Source organism: Microchirus variegatus (genome assembly GCF_963457635.1).
Source record: "Microchirus variegatus genome assembly, chromosome: 1".
NCBI lineage: Eukaryota > Metazoa > Chordata > Actinopteri > Pleuronectiformes > Soleidae > Microchirus > Microchirus variegatus.
This window is the reverse complement of record NC_139802.1, coordinates 32,411,627-32,432,053: the sequence shown is the minus strand read 5'-3', so window position 1 is coordinate 32,432,053 and position 20,427 is coordinate 32,411,627. Positions and strand designations below refer to the sequence as shown.

Sequence of the window (20,427 nt, the reverse complement as noted above, 5' to 3'; positions counted from 1 at the left end):
TTTCAATACTTGACCAATTTCAGACAGCTATTGATCGCAGTGATCGATGGAGAGCCCAGCGTTCGGATGCAACGCTCCTGTGTTAACGGAGTCGACGTCAACACAAAGACTGGAACCTTAACCGAAGAGTGTGATGAAGAAAAGAGGCCTGGTGATCAATGCAGAATACTGCTCATTAAGTCGGAAAACAATACACAGTGATCCATATATTTATTATATCAAACTGAACAATGCAAGTAGAAACCGAGTAGAAACAGACTTGAGTCTTTCACTTGAATTATATTATGCAGAAATACAGAACTATTGTCCAGTAATAACAAAAAATATGTCGCCTACCCCAGCTTTAACCCATTTAGGTACGCATCAATAAAAAAGCAAAGGAAAAATGTTTTCTTTGCATTTTTAATTATTTTATTTTATTTACTTATGATAACAATAAAGACAATCAATATATACATATATATATATTTTTTTTTAATTAGGCCGTAGAGTATTTCAGATACAGGCCTCGGTTGAGACGTCTGTTCATAATAAACCCGGTTTTCATAATTCATAAAGTACAACATTCAGAACAAGTGAGTTGTACCTTAAAGGGTTAAAGGTCAAATAATACAGATTTTGTTGTTATTATTGATACAGGAGTTTACTCCCAACCCTTTCAACAAAAGTTTCAGTGAAAACAGTTTTTTTCTGCCTTTTTCCTTTACCTTGTTTTTTTTTTTTTGACCACCTTACAGCAGCAGCAGCAGCAGCAGCCGCTCTCAACACAACATCCAAGAGAAACATTCATTTGAAGTCAGACCCGAGTCAAAGGAAAGGTGAGACACACAGACTACATTTAGATTTTCAAAGTTCTTTACATTTGTTTCCCCCGATATATGGACACGCACATAAACACACATAAACAAACAGATGACAGGAAGCTGCCACCCAAGGTGTTCAGGATCGTGTTTCTAGACACATTCACGTATAGACAGAAGCTGATAATTAATAAACCTGCAATTAACGGATGCTCGACTCTCCTTGCAATAATACAATTTGAATATTTATTTGGAATTTCCATATATTACAGGGAAAATGGTACACTACGGAACATAAAAATTAGGTTCTACAAGTCTGGAAAGGGTGGTTAATCACGACTAAAACTGACCTGCACTCATCGCTTGATCGTAAATTTGCACTAAAAAGTCCACTGTGGTTGTGCAAGTGTATAATCACTTTAAAATAAAATGGCTTCCGTGTTAGCAAGGGCCTTGTTTAATGCAGGGAATGTTCCCTTTAAAGCCCAACGTATCGCGGACGACACTTTGCATTACCATAATTACACAACGGTTTGTGCTATCGGAAATATTCAAGCGTTTTTTCTGAAAGCTGAGAAGTTGCACGTCAAAGCCAACGTGGTTATTACGGTAATTTCACTCGCGCTGTTGCAGGAAGCTGCAGAATCAGCATCTTTGTCACCTTTTTGTCATCTTTTGTGAGAGGAGAGAGTTGGAAAAACGCCTGTTTTTGGACACTGAGACTCAAACAAATGTTATTTTAAATATGTTTTATACTGATCAGATTTCAAATGAACACGTTCATGTCCAACTACAGGTTGTTCTTCATTTTAAATTGTAAATTGTAAATAACTGCCAGATAATTGGAAGTTATTCTGGAATAATTGGCAAAAGCCCTTAAGTACAGGACATTTTCTGGCCCTAAGCAAAAAAAATTCCAGACGGACATTTAGAGGCTTAAGTGTTAAAATATTTAAACTCAAGGGACTCGCGCAAATCGTTTCCCTCGGGTCTTGTAAGTATTTTATCATTCGTGGGGAACACATCGTAACCGTTTTGAGTCCAGACTGTACGGAGCGAGTCAACATTAACATCAGCATCAACACTTCTGTGAAATCGCGACTCATTTTCCCGCTGACGAGTGCGAGCCGATTTCTCTCGTGAATAATTGAGGCGCTGGCTCCAAAGTTGTTTTGGTGTCTTTGATCAGGAGGTTGACACACCAGCCAGAGACTCTTATGCTCATTTACAAAGCTTAATCAAACTGTATCATTTCCTGTGCAGCGGGGAGTATCTGTTGTATCTGCATCCTGATGATGTCAACCCACTGTAACACACAATCTGTCACACTGTGAATGTATGGTTTATGGCTGTTCATCTACTTTGAATTCCCGCATTCCTTAATGCCTGTGAGATTTCAGGCTATCTTATAAGATTATTATAAATCACACTTTACATGGGTGAAAAGATGCGCGCAGACTGGATGATGATGTATGTTGAATCATAGCCTGCAACGTTTAGCTACATTATTAGCTCTAATGCATTAGCTGTAACGCATCATCATTAGCTACATTACACATGGGTAACATATGGCCCTGGGGACAGATGTGGCCCACAGATCAGTCTACTCTGGCCCGTGACTTCCTCACAGGTTAACTCAAGTGACAGATCAACATTAGCTGGGTTTCCATTACACTTAATACACAAACCCTAAATATCGCAATAAAAAACTGGGAATGGAAACACCTACATTTTGAAAACCCTCACAAAAACATTGGTGACCCGCCACGGTGAAAGTAGCAACAAGTCAGCCCAGCGCAAACCGAGTAAACATTTATTTAATTTTTTTCAAAATGAGGGATTTTATTTTATTTTTTCAAAATTATGCAGTTTGAATTTTCAAAGAAGCTGGTACATGCTTAAAATCACACAATTGCCAGTCTTAAAACCATAAACTTTGTATTCGAATTAGGGTGCGGTGGTAACACATTCCGAGCCAACTGATATGCTAGCTAACTTGATGCTAACACGTTAGTATAAAAGTAACAAACAAACAAAGATAGATTATTTAGCGATAGAAAGAGAGCAGGACATGAGAATAACTGGATAACTTGACGCGAACAGAAACAGTTCTGAGATGATGACGCGACGCCAGCACCCGAACCTCTTATTAACCTTCTAATGGGTGAGTTTTCATTAAAGTCTTTAATCTATGTTACGTTAATGTTCATTCAAAGTCACATGGATTAAAAAATGTTTTGTCTTTTAATAATCCACTGTGCGTTTCAGAACGTTATGTGGCTACATTGTTATTAACTGGAAAGCTTAGAAGTCACACTTTCAGAATCTGTAAATAACTTCCCTGAGGAGATTTGTTCTTGGATTCGCTTTTTAGAGACTTTTATTGATTATTTGCCATGGCTGGTCACAGTTATACTCGCTCATGAGGTGGTTTTCATGTGTGTGTCAATATAAAATCGCAAAAGTGGAATGGAGCATGCGCACGTAGTAATCGGCAAAAGGTGAAGATGGTTCAAACTATATTCGGCTAATGTGTGCGCAGAAAAATCCAAAGAGTTGGCGAATCTTACGTACACATTGTATCATCACGTTGATTAATACTGTACGTAATTACCTCCGTTTTCGCCGGAGTTTGTTTGTTTGTCTGTCTGTTAGTTAGCAATATAACTTGAAAAGTCACAGACAGATTTAGATAAAATTTTAAGGAAATGTCCGCAATGGGTCCAGGAACAAGTGATCACATTTTGGGTGTGATCCGTAGATGCTATCACTTACTCTCGATGTCTGACCATAATGTTATCACTGGTTACAACACTGGTATTTTGTAGGCACTGAGCTGCCTTGGCGGAGGTCTGCGCTCTCCGAGTGCTTTTCTAGTTTCTTGATGCGTTCCCATGGTTAGTCAGTAGACAAATCATAGAGGCGCACACACTTAGACGTGGCCTTCTGACATTTCTGACACCGTCAGGAAATTTTCCCACGCTATCTTTTGGTCACAAGACTGTGCCAGCGAGCGTCTTTGAACGTCTCTGACAGGACGAAGTAGAACAACAGTTTCGCGAGTCACAACCAAAGCAGCTATCGTTGTAAACCAGGCTTTGCTGCACTGTTTTTTCTGCTGCTCCACCTTGCTTGCATTGTGTGTGTTGTTGAAGTTGAGAATTGGTCTCTTTTTCACGCAGCAGCGCAACTACCAGCCAATCAAACTGTTTTATGCAAATGAGTCAGTTCAGGCGCAATGTAATTGGATTAAATTGACACGTTTACGCTCAAACGCTACCCAAATCTGAAACGGACCTCTCGGACGAGGCTTTTGTCTCTACTGTCTGACTCAAAAACAGTGTCGAAGGCTATCCCTTTAGCATCAAATTAGATGTTGGTAATTAAAGCAGGGTCATGGTGGCCTCACTATCTTTTTTTTACACATTAAATTCCTTTGAAGTCAACATCTTATATGTTTTAATCTGGGGGAAAAAACTGAAACTGTTTGAAGAGGAGAAAAACAACCACTGTTCTGACAACTCGAACAATTTGCTATGGCGTTACAGTTAGAATTGTTAATTTTGTTATATATCTGCTTCTGTTTTTTTTTTTTACTTTATTTTTTTTTTTTTTTCAATCGATTCAGTGGTGCTCGATAAGATGTGATGGGCAATGATCAAAAGGAGCAACAAAAACTGAAATTGGGTTTTGGAGCAGTGTTTTAATCTGCAATAAAATAAAGACCTGTAGCTTCTGCCCTGTTGGTCTGCAGGGGCCTGAGGTTGCTTTGTCTGTGTGTTCGTGTGTGTGTGTGTGTGTGTGTGTGTGTGTGTGTGTGGTTTTTTTTTTAGGGTGTGGGGTGAATGGGGCTAATGCAACCAGAATGAACTGGTTTGGGAGACAAAAGCAGGGGGCTAGAGGAGGTGCACAAGCAAGAGAAGAGACACAAGAGACCAGAGAAAGTTTTCCCAACTGCCTGCTGGACAAGTAAGTGCTTTCTCTCTGTTCTTTGAGCTCGTTCTTCACATGAACTGTTGTCACTTGAAAGTTTAAGAGAAAGTAACTTAGTGAATTAGTCAGTGAGTTTGTTTGTTTCACTCCGTGTGTTTTATTGAGAGTTAACTGTTCGAAAACATGTACATCAAATCAGAAAAAACAATTATCAGTTGCTGCAGTTCATGTGGATAATTACTTGACTAATTACTTGTAATTCTGTGTTTGTGTTGTCAGAATTGGGTTTTTAAAAATAACCTTTATCCTGTCCTGTATTTACTCGACTGTCAGTTGTTTCTAACCTGCCTGCTGGCTTTCACTAGTTTTTATGTAATTGTCCATTTACAGAACCACATCCAAACCGTTTTTCCCCCACATCTCAAATTTGGAAAAAAAAAAGTTGCAAGTTGTTTTCTATACATAATTATGCATAACTATACCTCTGGACATGGAAATGTAGTGAAACTGTGTGTGTGTGTACACGATTTTGCTACCTCTTTTTCGTCCTAGTCCTAAAAAAGTCCTCATGGATTAGACCAAAGTCAATTGTGAGGATGTGAATTGTGATTAGGTTATGGTTTGACATTAAAGTTGCAGTATGGAATCCTCTACCGCCCCCTGTAGAGAGAGCGAAAGAAACAGAGCCAGTCTCTTTTAGAGTACTTTGGTAAATTATATGTTGTCTTTTACTTCAACATTACTTAGCTAAAATCACAATTTTGATTTTAGAAAAAATAAATAAAAAGAAGAAGCTGGGTTACGGCTGTCTCGCTTTACTCATGCCATGTGCTTCTGCATGGAATGTTGCAAAAACTGAGAAACAGAGGGAGCTTCACAGCTTCATCGGCTCATCTTTACACGCATTTAAAAGTTACAAACTACAGCTTTAACAAATGTAGTGTCCTCGCAAGAATAGCGGCACAAACCTATGTGTTTGTGTGTGTGTGTGTTTGAGCGAGCGAGAGAGAGAGAGGTCAGTTGGCAGCTGGAAGCAGAGTTGAGAGAATTCTATGTTATTAGCAGTGAAGACAAGGAGAGAGAGGAGAAGACGGATGCAACTCAATTAAACTGAACTCTACAAACACACACTTCAACCCAAAGTGAATATTTATGACCCAGTAAACTATGAATTACATTCAAGTGTGCTTCTCGAAATTTGAACCCCGGCCACATCCACAAGCAGCTCTCTGTTTGACGCAGACTAATCCTTTTGTCCTACATACAACATCCTCTGTTTTTGTACTTGTTTCCAATGACAGAGGCACATTTTTAACTTATATTAGAGAACACAACAATAAGAGTAGTAATAGGTTTGTTTTATTAAAATAACACAAAGAACATAGAAAAACTGAATAGAAGTGCAGCCTTTGCTGCTCCGAAAAATGGCACCGTTTGTAATTACGATTTAAAAATGATATATTGTCACTTGCATGCGATTGCAGCTGAGCAAGCAGATTTGCAGTCTTATTGGAATCTAATCTGCTCGTCACAGTTGCACACAGTGTGATGGAGAGTCTGTATGAGACTGTAAAAAAACAGTTGTTATTGTGTATGTGTGTGTGAGTGTGGTGGTGGTGGGAGGCGGGGGGGGGGGGGATTGGCTTTCCATTTATTTCTGCTGAGTTCACTGGTGTTTACATTAGCGCTGATAGGAACTGCAGCTGATAAAAACCCGCGTCCATCGCTGAGTCATTTGACATCGGGAGTGAGTGAAGATCGCATCTATTCCCATTTCAGACAAAAGCCAGATGTTGATGCGTTTTATTGTGAGTTTTTCGACCTGCTGGAAAAGGAGGCTTGTTCTGGTTTGTATCTGCAAAAAAAATTACAAGTTACGCGCTCAGTCCGTCCTCAGCTCTTCCTCTTTCTCTCTACTCTGTCCAGTGAAGTTAGTGGGTCACACAAGGACCAATAATGAAAAAAAAGAATCATTTACGCTTGGCTGCTTTTCAAAATCCCTAATTACAGAGGCAACAGAATCACACACACACACACACACACACACACACACACACACACACACACACACACACACACACACACACACACACAGTCCCCGGCCCTCGTCCCCAGCCCCCCTCTCACTTCTAATGCATTGGACAGAATCCAAACTTCAAACTTGGCCGACTGGGGAGCAGAATTGGTCTTTTTCTTTTTTTTTTCAAAGTGCATAATAAAGCACAGCTGGTCAGATTAAAAAATGAACATGCCACAGAAATTCATTGTGTCACCCTTTTATTCCAAGGTGTGTGCACGTTGTTAGTTGAAACTGTCACACAAAGCCCCAAAAATACGATTTTCATGAACACTGACAAGCATGTAATCATCTTCACGCAATGCTGCATATGAGGTTGTTTTTTAAGGGTGTTTGTACTCAGCAGGTTCACTCTTGACCAAAAACATGCCTATCAGCAGGGACACAAGAAAGAGCACCTAACAAAATAGAGTTCATAAAAGCAAGGCCTGTTTTAGTTTATGTTGCCTGAAGAATTATGTTTGCAGCTTTGCAGCCTTTTGAACAGTTTGTAAAGAACTCACTCTCTTGGACTAAAGTCCATAGAGAAAACCAGTGTTTTTACTCCTATATAATGAAGGAGGTTCTTGTTCTTCTTACTGCTGCCTTATTTTGTAGGTTTTTGTCTCTTAGGCACATCCAAATGAAGGATTTCAAACCCAGAATTGACAAAATAACACATTTGAACATAGTAATGGAGGCAGCTCCTGTGTGCTGTGATGGAAAATTGCAGATTTCCTCACTGGACTTTGGTGCAGGGAGTGGCTTAAGTCTGTGTTTCCTTGTGTCCCGACTGGCAGCCATGTTTTCAATGTGTCACTGCTGACTTTATTTCAGTATCTCACTTTATTATCACTTTACATCACAACACACATTAACTAAGTGTCAAGTATTTCCCCTCAGAGTCTATTAATTATTTTTTGAACAGGCGGATTTTAAATGTCTTAACCCTTTAATACTGAGTGTATCGCAGACCACACGTTTGCACAAGTGCACTTTGTGCATTACTTTGTATCAAAACACCAACTCAAACCTACTTCGAATCAGCGAATCAGCATCTTTGTCACCGGAGAGGAGAGAGTTTGAAAAACGCCTCTTCACAATGTCCAAATACTCACATTATTTAAAATATAATATGCTCAAACCAGGCTCAAGCCAGGTTCAATATATTCTCCAGCCAGGCTCAAGACATGTTCAAGCCAGGCTCAAGCAAGGCTCAATTTATGCTCAAGCCAGGCTCAAGACAGGCTCAATACAGTCTCAAGCCAGGCTCAATATATGCTCAAGCCATATTGTTAATATGCTATTTTCACATGCAGTTGTAAATAACTACCAGATATTGAAAGTTATTCTGGAAAAATGGGCAAAAGCGTTTACACACAGGACATTTTCTGGCCTTTTTATTGTTAAAATAAACAAAAAGAAGCTTAGGTGTTAACTTTAAAGAGTTAACTTTAAACGTATTCACAAAATTATAAATAAGCCAAAAGTGCCTTCATGGTGGTAATATATGTATATATATTATATAACCCTAATATAATGTGTCATTATACACACAGTGAAGTAGAGACGCCTTTCTTTCGCTCCTCTCTGTGACAAACTTATTCCACCAGAAATAATGGCTCATACCAACACGACCCTGAAGAAATCTTTCCTTTGGCTACTTTCATGTTTATAAGGAAGTCAGAATGTTGTTTTCTTTCTTCCTCTGTTGTGTCTTTTGGCAAATGGACCTCCAGGCACTGACGGAGAGAGGAGATATAGAGCAGGGAGAAGAAAGTCACTCGAGGGAGTTTGGTGTTTTTCTATCTGATGACCAGGGATATTCTCTGTGGTCGCTCCAGTGTTTCTCATCCCCACAGTGATTGCAGTATCTTAGTGCACTCGATGGAATGTCCCATCCTTAAAAAAAAAAAACAGTATAACTCATATAATATTTCTCTTTATCCTTGGATGATATTCAGAATAATTGACATCAAAAACCTCTTAAAGAAGTAGTTTAAAAGCTCAAGTATTTATCTGAAATACACTGTTACTAAATTATTTACAGTCAAAGTCAGAGTTTTTGTGGAAATAACGTTGAATAATGAAATAGACAATGCTGTTGAGAAGATTTGACATAAAAAAAAATATATATATATCCTGTGTCGAGAAACATGCACAGGTTAATTAGTTCCAAATTCATTGTTGGTGTGACTTTGAGTGAATGCTTGTTTGTCCTGCGATGGACTGGAAACCTGACCAGGGTGTTTCCCACCAGTTGTCAAAGACAGTTGTTTACATCCTGTCTGGTATGTGAAGGCCACAGTAGCTTCTTTACGTGCTTATGAAAGGGAGGCGTGAACGGTGGAATCCTCCATTTGTTGTACCCTGCAGTCTCACTATTAGATGTCAGTAAATCTTACCGACTCGATCTTTAGCGCAAGTCATTAAGGCTGCTTTTAGACCTGCATTGAATTAGACATGGTCCTAAAGCTATCCAGGGAGGCTGTATATATGTGTGAGAACACAAATATCCACAAAAGATCTTTTCCTGCCAGCTCTTTAGTCAAATCTGCGAGTAAGCACATGTGGGGGGAAGGAAAAGCACTGGATTATTATCATTGAGCGTTTGGGCGTGTTGTCCTGCCTCCTGCATTCATGCCCCAGGCTTTGTCACTTGCCTGCCTTTTTCCAGATGTTCTCCTAATATATGTGAACATGTCTGACACAGGCAAATTCCAGATTGTTTCTATAGCATATTTTCAGGGGTTTCAGGTGTCTGAAAGCAGGTAGTGTATTTAGAATCAAACATAAAGCTTCTTTCAGATATGAATTGAAGCCTGGACAGTTTCTACAGGAGCTATATGTGTGAAGTCAAATGTCCACAAAAGTGCCTCCAGATTATCCTGCTTGTGCACTCTCTGGATTATGTCTCACTGATGTGTGAACACAGCAAGAGAAACTCTGGATAATCCACAGTGACTGAATGGACAAGTGTTCTGCTTCTTGCATGCTCAAGCCAGGCTCAAGCCAGGCTCAATACATGCTCAAGACATTCACAAGCCAGGCTCAAGATATTCTCAAGCCAGACTCAAGCCAGGCTCAAGACATCCTCAAGCCAGACTCAAGATATCCTCAAGCCAAACTCAAGATATCCTCAAGCCAGACTCTAGCACGGCTCAAGACATCCTCAAGCCAGACTCAAGCCAGGCGACATGCTCAAGTCAGATCCAAGCCAGACTTAAGACAGGCTCAAGACAGGCTCAAGCCAGTTTCAAGCCATGCTCAAGACAGACTCAAGACAGACCCAAGCCAGGCTCAAGACATCCTCAAGACAGACTCAAGCCAGGCTCAAGCCAGGCTCAAGCCAGGCTCAAGCCAGACTCAAGCCAGGCTCAAGCCAGGCTCCAAACATCCTCAAGACAGACTCAAGCCAGGCTCAAGCCAGACTCAAGCCAGACTCAAGCCAGGCCCAACACAGGCCCAACACGAATGGCTAACTCCAGCCAATGTCTGGACTCAGTTTTCCGCACGATATCCAGAGTTTATGTCTGAAATCTTCTCCAGTCTCACGAAACATTGCTCGTTCCAGCTGAGCTCACCTACGTTAAGTCAGTCAGAGGAGTTGGGAGCAGAACACAGATATACTGTAGAATATTTCAAGTGAATTAAACATGGCTAACCTGACTCCGGCAGATGTAGGTCATGTGTCCTGATAAAGTTTTGATTAGCCTGGTGTCGGCTGCCAGCAGCAGCAGAAGACAGATACAGGACATAAATTACTCTGGAGATGACACACATTCACGTGTTGACATATTTTGTCAGAGTCAAATTAATCTTGAGCCTTAAATACACCGTTGTTGACAGAGGGAGTACTGTTCCAGATACCAGGGTCCCCATTGTCATGCCTCTACGCCGATGACATTATGTTTTACATGTCAGTCAGTTCTTGCGTTAAAGAATGTCTGCAGGGAATCCTTTGAAATTGTCGTCTCCTCTTGTCTGAAGCCTTTTTAGCCAAAGAATGAGCTTCATTTGGAAGTGAATCCTGAGAGTTGCCTCACGGCGGGACGCTTTGAACTACTTCCCGTTGAAGTGGAATTCAGCGTTTTCCGTAAATATAGAGTAAACAGGATGTGAATACGACAGTACATGATCAAATGTGCTTGCCTTGTGAATATAAAGGACACAATTTAAACACGGCATTATATAACACATTCAGATCAAGTAGTGTGTGGCTTAATCCAGACATCTTGTAAGGCTAAATGTTGAATATTGCACCTTTAGTAAGTGTTTAATGGTTATTTTAATGGTTTCATGCCTGATACAGTCCTGCTTTCACCAGCACACAGACATATGAAGTTCAATTGGTCCTCAGTTATCATTTCATTATGTGAAGCATCATGAGTGGACTGCTGTTGACCTCTAACCTCAAACAAACCCTCTGCTCATCACTCATCACTGACCTACAATCAATGTTCACCTCTGACCTTCACTCCTTGTCTTAATAGGAGTTTGTTGATTCTGGCAGAAAAAAAAAATCTGATCACCGTTATTTTATTTGTTTTATCATGTAAAAGAAAGAAATTGTGATTGAATACCATTTAAAAAAGACTCAACAACGTGCAAGCGCAATCCTCTACATCATCATCGTCTCATAATATCCCAGTTCTTTCATTGTGCTGTAATCAGCAGCATTATTTTAAAACCCGTGCTGCCATAAATATGTTATATTCCCTTCGCTGCTGCTTCAGTTGATCCTGGAAAAGCTTGCAGTGGTTTCCTCATGGGAAGCTGCTGCGCTGCTTTTCAACTCCAGTCCCTGGACAGGCTATTAGAGCAGCAGTGCATAATTGCAGCATGGTTGGTGTGTGAAACATCCACTCCCAACCATGCTCCACCAGTCTCCACACACACTCTGCATTAACTACTGTGACAAAAACCTCTTTAAATGTTTTTGCTTGAGTTGATTGGAAGACATTGTGAAGTATATATATATATATATTTGTACAAGTATTCAAAGCTAATTTCTCAGGGGGAGAAGGGGTTGGTGGTTTAATACCAAGAAGTCAGCAACACCAAACATTCAAAGATTTGTTGTAGTATTATTAGGACATATAAAAATTTTAGAGCAGTAGAACCATGATTTTTTTAGTTCGATCCAGGTGTTTTTTGACCTCAAATTTAATTATAACCACAACCAAGGAATATATTTATTTATTAATGCATATATATTTCTATTGGTGTGTGCCACAAGGAGTTAAAGGAATAGTTTGCCTGCTAAAGTCTTTGTTCTCTGCTTCATCACATTGTTATTCAACCTTTTCCCACTGCAGACTGAATTTTATGTGATTTTAATTCCCGGCACACGGGAGTTGTTGATCCAGTCCTGTCTCCATCAGTGAATTCAAATGTGTTTTATTTTATGACGCTGAAATCCTTGAAATCTCAAACAATGCAGCGGTAGACCGGCGTTGTCCTGTGTCCCTGTGAGCGACAAATGTTCATTCTTCTCCCTGTGGACTTCAGTGCAATTTCTAAAAAGTCTAATGGCGAGATAAAGCAACGAACGTGTTCTTAAAATACTCATCGACTTAAGATTTCATCAAGCGAGGCTCGCCCTTTTAAAACCCTTTATTCAGGAAAGGGGTTTTGAAGGGTTCTCTGAATCAAAATGGTTCTTAATGGAACCATTAGTGTTACCAAGAAACCTTGAAAAACCCTTTCTTCGGGAAAGGGTTTTTCAGAAGCAAATGGTTCCAGGTAGAACCTCAGCCCTTGTGGAAGAACCCTTTGGGTGCTAAGAGTTTTCTAAGAGTTATTTTTAAGAGTGTACCAAACACTTTACCTGTTCCTTCAACTTCAAAACGTTGATGTTCTCTATGGACTGTGGTGCAGGAGAGTTGCAGGTGGAACCTTCATAAAAAAATGAGGACAAGCTGAAGAACCTTATATGGTTCTACTTAGCACTTTTATTTCTAAGAGTGTATCTGTATGTAAAGTATGATCCTGGATGAGTAGAGGATAACCTTTAAACTTCATGCTTGACCTGCAGGAAATAGAATACCTTTATATATCACTTTTCCACATTTGGTCTTCTTTTCACAAGAAATCATCTCAAAACACATTTTGTGACAATGATTGCACTGTTCCTATATGTTAACAGCTGAAGTCATCTTTTTTTCTTCTTCTAAGTTTACGCCTTCACACAAAAAAGGAAAGCTAAGTAGATCAGATCACATCAACCCTGGGGCACTCATTTTTACAGTGGCTACAGTCTGTTGCTGCTGGCTAGTGAGGCAGAGCTAATGATAGTTAATGATGCCTGCTGGAAAGTGTCTCATGTCTTTGCTTGAAGATAAAAGAGTGTAGTGGATTTCAAAGAATGTGCACTTGCTCGCAGCCATTCTTCGTCTACTGCTCTTTTTCTTCTTTGTTTTTTTTGTTTTTTTTACCTCGAGTCTAAGTGAAGAATCATTTTCGAGAAATATGGAGCTATGGCAGAAAACTGTGCAACAGTCCAAACTAAAATGTCATGACCATGCGTCGTAAACATGACATTTCCATTTTGAATCAAGTGTTTCTCGCTCGTATAAACATGGTCAGAGATCATGACTCCCATTTCGGGTTGTTATGAGCTCCAAACCTGGCGTGGTGAGTGGAGCGGATAATGATTTTACATTAACTAACCCTGGGCTGAAGGTCAACACTTAATGGCTTAGCTGTTGCATTGTGTGTGTACCTTTTGTGATGTGATGTGTGTGTGTTTTTACAGGATGAAGGCTGCACTGCTGCTGCTGTTAGTCACTATCACTGCCGTGACAACTGTAGCCGGAGGGAAAAACAAAGGTGAGGACGTCTCTTTTACCCACCTATTGTTGTGTGAAACTCACATTCTGAAGCCTCCAGTTGAGCAATTTGTCCATCACCATGTCGTTGTTTTAGAATTAATTGTATTTAGAAGCTCATACTGTTTGTATGTAGCTGATATTTGCACATAAAACTGCAGAATATGAACCCTAACCAAGTGTTAAGATCCTTTTGTTAGATAATGGCTTTAATCACACATATTTATACTGTTAATGCTGCCTCACCTGGACAATACAGCTCTTTTGGATTCTACTCTGTCATGTTTTCGGCAAGTGTTTTAAAGGTTTTCATTTAGACATTTATATTCCACTTTTTGTGTTGTTGTGTTGACTTTTTATCTACAACATTTTGCATTGCATTTGTTTTGTTCATACAGGCAGTTTTTAGTCACCAGGGGACAAAATGACCGATGACGCATTCGTGCTTTGCACCTGTTAAAGCTACGCATGTCTAAAATGACTAGTTAAAAGTCTTTACTTTGTCCTCAGAGAAAAACAAACCCTCCCAGCATGGGTCAGAATGCGCTGACTGGCGCTATGGCAACTGTGTGCCTAGCAACGGGGACTGCGGAGCAGGATTTAGAGAGGGGTCATGTGATCAGCAGACCAAGAAGATGAAATGTAAAGTACCTTGCAACTGGAAAAAAGAGTTTGGAGGTAGGTGACACACACACACACACACACACACACACACACACACACACACACACACAGTGCAGAGCAGAGCAGGGTCAGGAATCAACAGGAGCCCCAGTCAAAATGCCCGTGGAATATGTGGAATTGCCCTTGAAATTTGCATGACGGGGCCTTTTAATGCCCCATAAAACATTCTTAGACATTCTTAGCTCTCACAACCCCCACAGCATTGTTTGCCAGTGCAGCAAGCTGAGAGCTAAGCTAACTGGCTAATGTGTTCACACAACACAAGTGACTATATATGTGTGTATATACATATATATGTAAATATATATATATATATATAAACAAAAACTATGGCAGTATTAGAATATAAGGGCCACAACTGAAAAGTGTTAATATTAAAAAAGTATTACAACAATAAATAATGTTGAAATATTTTTTAAAAATCAGAATATTACAACATTAAAATCGTATTATTAAAAAAAAAAAATCATGATTTTAGGAGAATAAAGTCGTAATATTGAGAGAATAACTTCATAATATTAAAAAAGGCATCATTTTACTAGACTTAAATCATAATATTATCATAATAATTAAATCGTAATATTATGAGAATAATGTCATACTATTGAAAAAGATCATAATTTTACGAGAATAAAGTCGTAATATTAGGAGAATAACGTTGTAATATAAAAAAAAAAAAGTCAGAATATTACAACAATAAAATCGTATCATTAAAAGAAATCTGATGTGCTGATCGGCCAAAAAGAATTTCTTTATTTGTGAAACCCTGATCAAAATGTAACTTCATGAAATGCTCCACGTTGCACCTGATCATCTGAGATTTAGCTTGAATAATAATTATATTATGACTTTATTCTCAAAAGATTTGAAAACAGATAAAATCTGTGTTTAAAAAAAAGTTAGATATGCTAAAAGCTAAGCTATTAGACATCACTTTTGGTGGTTGGAGGAGGGACTGGGATACGCCTCCTCCATTATATCCTTTAAACTGTTTAAAGTAGAGCAGTTATATTTCACTCTAAGTGGTATTTGATGTGAAGAGCCACTGGAAATTTCTTTGGAAATGATCCAAAATGCCCTCGAAACATATTTCACATATTTCCCACCCTGGTACGACGGAAACAATAAAGCGAGTACCTGTTCAACATGCAGCCCAAAGCTGCTGCCCTGCTCACAGTTAACTCTCTGAAGCCACGACGATTCACACTCTGTGTTGTCACAGAACATTCGTGTCTAATTGAGTCATCCCTGAGTATTTATGATGGTTCACAGTTCACTGCCTGAAGCTTGTAAATGAAGTTTTTAAGCACCGTGCACAGAGAGCTCTGTGAAGGGTGTTGCATCAGTTTGTGGACTGGCTGTCTCTTTTAGTTAGACGAGGCCCGTGCTGCTGCTGCTGCTGCTGTGTTTCTTATCTTACATCAGAAAGACTTAACAAATTAGCTTGATCTGGATGTTTTCACTTGTAAAGTGGCTGTTCCCAAATCAGATCAAAGTAATTGGATCAGTGGTGGCTTAAAGTGAGATATAGAGGCGCGCTCCCCTGTCAGTGGGGACGCAAAACAGATTTTTGCCACTTAACAAAAGGCTCAGCTAATAAAAATCCACACCAGCTGATTCTACAATATCCTCACCAACTCAGTTCGTGTTTTTTTTTGTTCAACCCAAACAAAGCATTCCAACCACTGAAGTCACAGAATAACACAATTGGCTACTCGGTGCAAGGTTAGTTCCTCCAGCTGCATTCAGAGAGCTATGCAAAAAGCTTGTCATAATATGGCTCATGTCTAAAAGTGAAAGTCAATACACACTGGCAAGTGTGTTGCAGAACAATCCTTGAATGACTTCTGAAAGTGTCCACCGCTTTTTTTTTCTTCTTTTTTTTGTCCATTTTTCATTCAGGAGAGGAGAGCCAACAATGAAACACAAGGTCACGGACAAAACGTTTGTCTGAAAATGAAACCACATGGTTTTCTTAAACATGGAAACAAAAGCCTCCAATTATCTCCTCATTGGGAGGAAGAAAATACCATCCGCAAACTTGTCAATTGCAGCACAAATTTGCGAATTACATGCTGTCTTGTCCCTGTACGCCTCATACTGTATGTATATATATATATATGTATGTGTAAATATATATGTATGTATATATATATATACATATATATATATGTATATATATATATATATATATATATGTATATATATGTATATATATATATATATATATATATATGTATATATATATATATATATATATATATATACATATATCATATGTAATATATCATATATATATATATCATATAGAAAATCAGAAATGTAGAGAAAATACAGAAAACATTGCACTTACTTAGTACCACACTTTCGGTTCGCATTGTAAGTCAAATGTTCACTTTGCTTTGTTCAAAACTTAATTAAAAACAAGTTGTGCCAGATTCCCGTTATTAAAGCACAGTGACTGCAGGTATTTGAACTATATACAGTACCTCCATAGTTTTAACTGACACTAAACTGCCTTAAAATGACAATACTACTCACATGCCTAACTCTTTTTTTTTTCAGAATAGCCAGCTGCTAGAATATTACATGTGCACTTACTTTAAGCACAAATGACAGCACCACCTGCTTTCTCATTCACACACACACACACACACACACACACACACACACACACACACACACACACACACACACACACACACACACACACACACACACTACAGACAGCCCTGTGCTGAGTCTATTCCCACCTACTATTAACAACCATTCTGAGACATCCTAATACAAGTGGACAGCTGTCAGTCCCTACTTCCACACCTGGTATGAGCCAGAATTGTTAAACCTGACCTACACCGCACTCCCAAAGACACACACTTACATGCAGAGTCGCTACAGTATATGAACATGTGAACAAACACCATGAATGGGACACATGCTGAGGACAGTTGGCAACCCTACTACGACACCAACTGAACTTAGAGATAATGCTTTTATGTTCTAGAAATTTTAGAGATCCTTGTCACTTCAGCATGTGATTCTGGAACTCACGAATGGCCATGCCACATGGATGAGAACGGTCCTATGCAAAAGACACTTTGAGTTATAAATGTGAACCGTCTAACCTGTAATTAATCAGATTTGAATCGGCTTTCAACTTTGTAGTTGGTAATCTTGCAACTGCACTTCAGAAAACCGGAACTGTCCCTTAGAAAAGAAGACGATGAATAGAGCACAATGCTTGTTGAGGAAAAAATAGGTTGCAGGGCAGAGAATATAGGTCATATGTAACCACATGATGACTTGATGGTAGACGCAAGCCTTATTTATACATCACTTTGAATAATTACCAGCTAACAAAAGCCATGCAAACGCTACTGAGAAATTAACCAGCGTACAAAAACATTTGTATATATGTATATATATATATATATATATATATGGTCGCTCAGTGGTAGAGTGAGTCATCTTTCAACTTGAAGGTTGTGGATTTGATTCCTCTAGTCTACATGCATATTTGTCCTTGGGCAAGACACTTAACCTCATGTTGCTCATGATGGCAGCATGTGAATGGGTATGAAAGATGAAAGGGTGATAGAAAATGTGCTGCGTGAAAGTGTGAGTGAACGGGTGAGTGGTCGTCAAGACTAGAAAAGTGCTATATAAATAAAAAAACATTTTACCAAATACAAAGGTGTTTGGCCACATCAAAATCATCAAGTATTTAAATCAAGCGTTGGGCTGTTCTCCAATGAAATCTTGAAATACACATTCATATGATGCTGGTAAAAAAAAAAAAAAAATTTAGTTTTCATCATTAAAAGGCTGTCAAATGAAACAAATGGTCAAAAGGTTGGATTTGCATGAATGTTATGAGGATAGGAATATAAATGAAGTCCTATCTTATCACTAACTGAAGCCAAAGAGAAGAGGACCGTAGACAGAACCTTGAGGTACACCAGACGTAGGTCAGACTTGTTTGACAGATAAGAATGAGAATGTACTGAAGCTGAAACATGATTCAAATCTCTCTGCTCTCTCTCTTTCTCTCTTCTAGCTGACTGTAAGTATCGGTTTGGAAGTTGGGGTGAGTGTGATGCAGGCTCTGGCTCAAAGACCAGGACAGGAACATTGAAGAAGGCTCTGTACAACGCAGAGTGTCAACAGACTATTTCTGTCTCCAAACCCTGCCCAGGAAAAACAAGAGAAAAACCAAAGGTGAGACTGTGTTTAACGTCTTCTTGAGCAGACATGTTTGGAAACATTTGGAGTTGGGGGCTCTCGTTAGATCTAGTCCAGTATAAAAGAGGGACTTTGGAGCTGTGGCCTTAAAATGACAAAATAACAGAATTTCTTCCACGTTGCATAAGAGGCAAAAGTAAAAGATAGAGTGCTAGATTACATTTTTAGCCTTTTTAATTTCAAGAGTTCTTGGTAACACTAATGTTCCAGTAAGAACCATTTTGATCCAGAGAACCCTTTAAAACCTCTTTCCTCAATAAAGGGTTTTAAAAGGTTTCTTGGTGGAACCCTCCAAAAGGATTCCAGGTGGAACTTTTATAAAAATGTTCTATCTGGAGCCAAAAAGCGTTCTCCTATGTGGACAAGCCGAAGAACCTTATATGGTTCTACTGAGCACTTTTATTTCTCAGAGTGTATGCCAAATTTACCAAAGTGACTCAAACCTACACTTAGAAATAAAAGTGCTAAGTAGAACCATATACAGTTGTTCAGCTTTTTGGCTCCAGATAGAACTTTTTTTTCAAGGTTCCACCAAGAACCCTTTTAAAACCCTTTATTCAGGGAAGTGGTTTTAAAGGGTTCTCTGGATCAAAATGGTTCTTACTGGAACCATTAGTGTTACCAAGAACCCTTGAAAAACCCTTTCTTCGGGAAAGGGAGTGCAGCAGAGTTGTTGTTTTCCTATCCTTAGTTCCCAATATCTTTTTAATATTTTAAAGGTCTTAAAATAGTTTTTCCCTGTGTTCCCACTGGCGGGAACTTGAAGGAGTGTATCCATGACTTTGGCCTTGGTAACAGGGATCCACACAGCACAGTCACTGCTGATTGTGTCTCTGTATTTTATACAACCACTCTTTGGAGAACAGTAGATCTGTAGATAGTATAGATACTGCAGTGTGTACACAGGGATAAACATTTATTCCTCCAACAAATGGCTGCAGATACAGTAAATCCCTGTGTTATGAAGATTTCTTTGCTCTCAAGCCAGAGTCATAGGGGATTCTGTCCAATATTGCACTGCGTTGTGACAAACCTCCCGACCTGTTTGGCTTGTAAACAGAGTTTATATCACTTTGGGTTACTTCACTCAATGGATTCTTAAGAAAATAATAATGTGCCTGTGTTTGTGTGTTTGTTCCAGGAAAGAAAACAGAAGTCAAGGGGTCAGTCACGAGGCTTCAGAGTCAAAGACAAAATCGAAACAAAGCAGTAATTGTCAAAAGCAGCCGTCTGCTGACATCTTCACCTGTAGATTCACAGCCTGATTTCCACACGCATACATTATAAGGTTTCTTCAGACTTCCAGAAAACAACTTGACGAAGCAGACGACAGGCATCTCCCTGATGTGTTGCTTCATAAACAGCCAACACGGCCACTTCTAAACTGAGGTGCATTTGGTATATTTGTATTATTAATCTTACTTTAGTCCACCATGTCACTCTCCAACCTTCAATAGAATAAAACACGTGGATTAGCGCTCCACTGTGGCCACGCTACAAACGAGAACTAATGTCATTTTCACATTGTTGATGTTTTTGGCTCTGAATTCTTTCATTAATCTCGGCACACATAATCATCGCACACATGGGCAAACTTTGTAATATGCTTTGCGTTTGTTGCAGATAATTGTGGTGACATAAACTCAACCCGATGATTCTCTCTAATTCTAACCACCGTAGCTCGTAGTTAATGAAACAGTGTGTTAAACTGTGTATTATACATTACTTTTCTTTCATTTTCAATTATATAAACATTTTTCCCTTTTCTTTTTCCTAATTTTGAAACATTCCCGCTCTCTTTTTCTCTTTAGAAAGGTCATATTATCTCCTGTAGATGGTTTACTGCTGCAGTGTTATTCCCAGTGCTTCTTTTGTTTATTAA

At 39.1% G+C, this 20,427-nt stretch overlaps 2 protein-coding genes across 2 annotated transcripts in view; both read left to right on the top strand.

The window, feature by feature from the left end:
- LOC310937596 (diacylglycerol kinase zeta-like) overlaps positions 1-796 on the top strand; it is a 114,159-nt gene extending 113,363 nt beyond the window's left edge. Inside the window, exon 38 of the mRNA XM_083901894.1 lies at positions 738-796. The gene's annotated coding sequence lies outside the window, so the exon portion shown is untranslated. The remainder of the gene's footprint in view (positions 1-737) is intronic.
- Positions 766-20,094, top strand: LOC310937651 (midkine-B-like). The gene is made up of 6 exons (XM_083901964.1): positions 766-818; positions 4,634-4,769; positions 13,547-13,620; positions 14,130-14,297; positions 18,361-18,521; positions 19,687-20,094. The coding sequence occupies exons 2-6, from the start codon at positions 4,666-4,668 to the stop codon at positions 19,756-19,758; spliced, it is 579 nt and encodes a 192-aa protein (XP_083758090.1). The 5' UTR covers positions 766-818; positions 4,634-4,665; the 3' UTR covers positions 19,759-20,094.
- Positions 20,095-20,427: the final 333 nt, after the last annotated feature.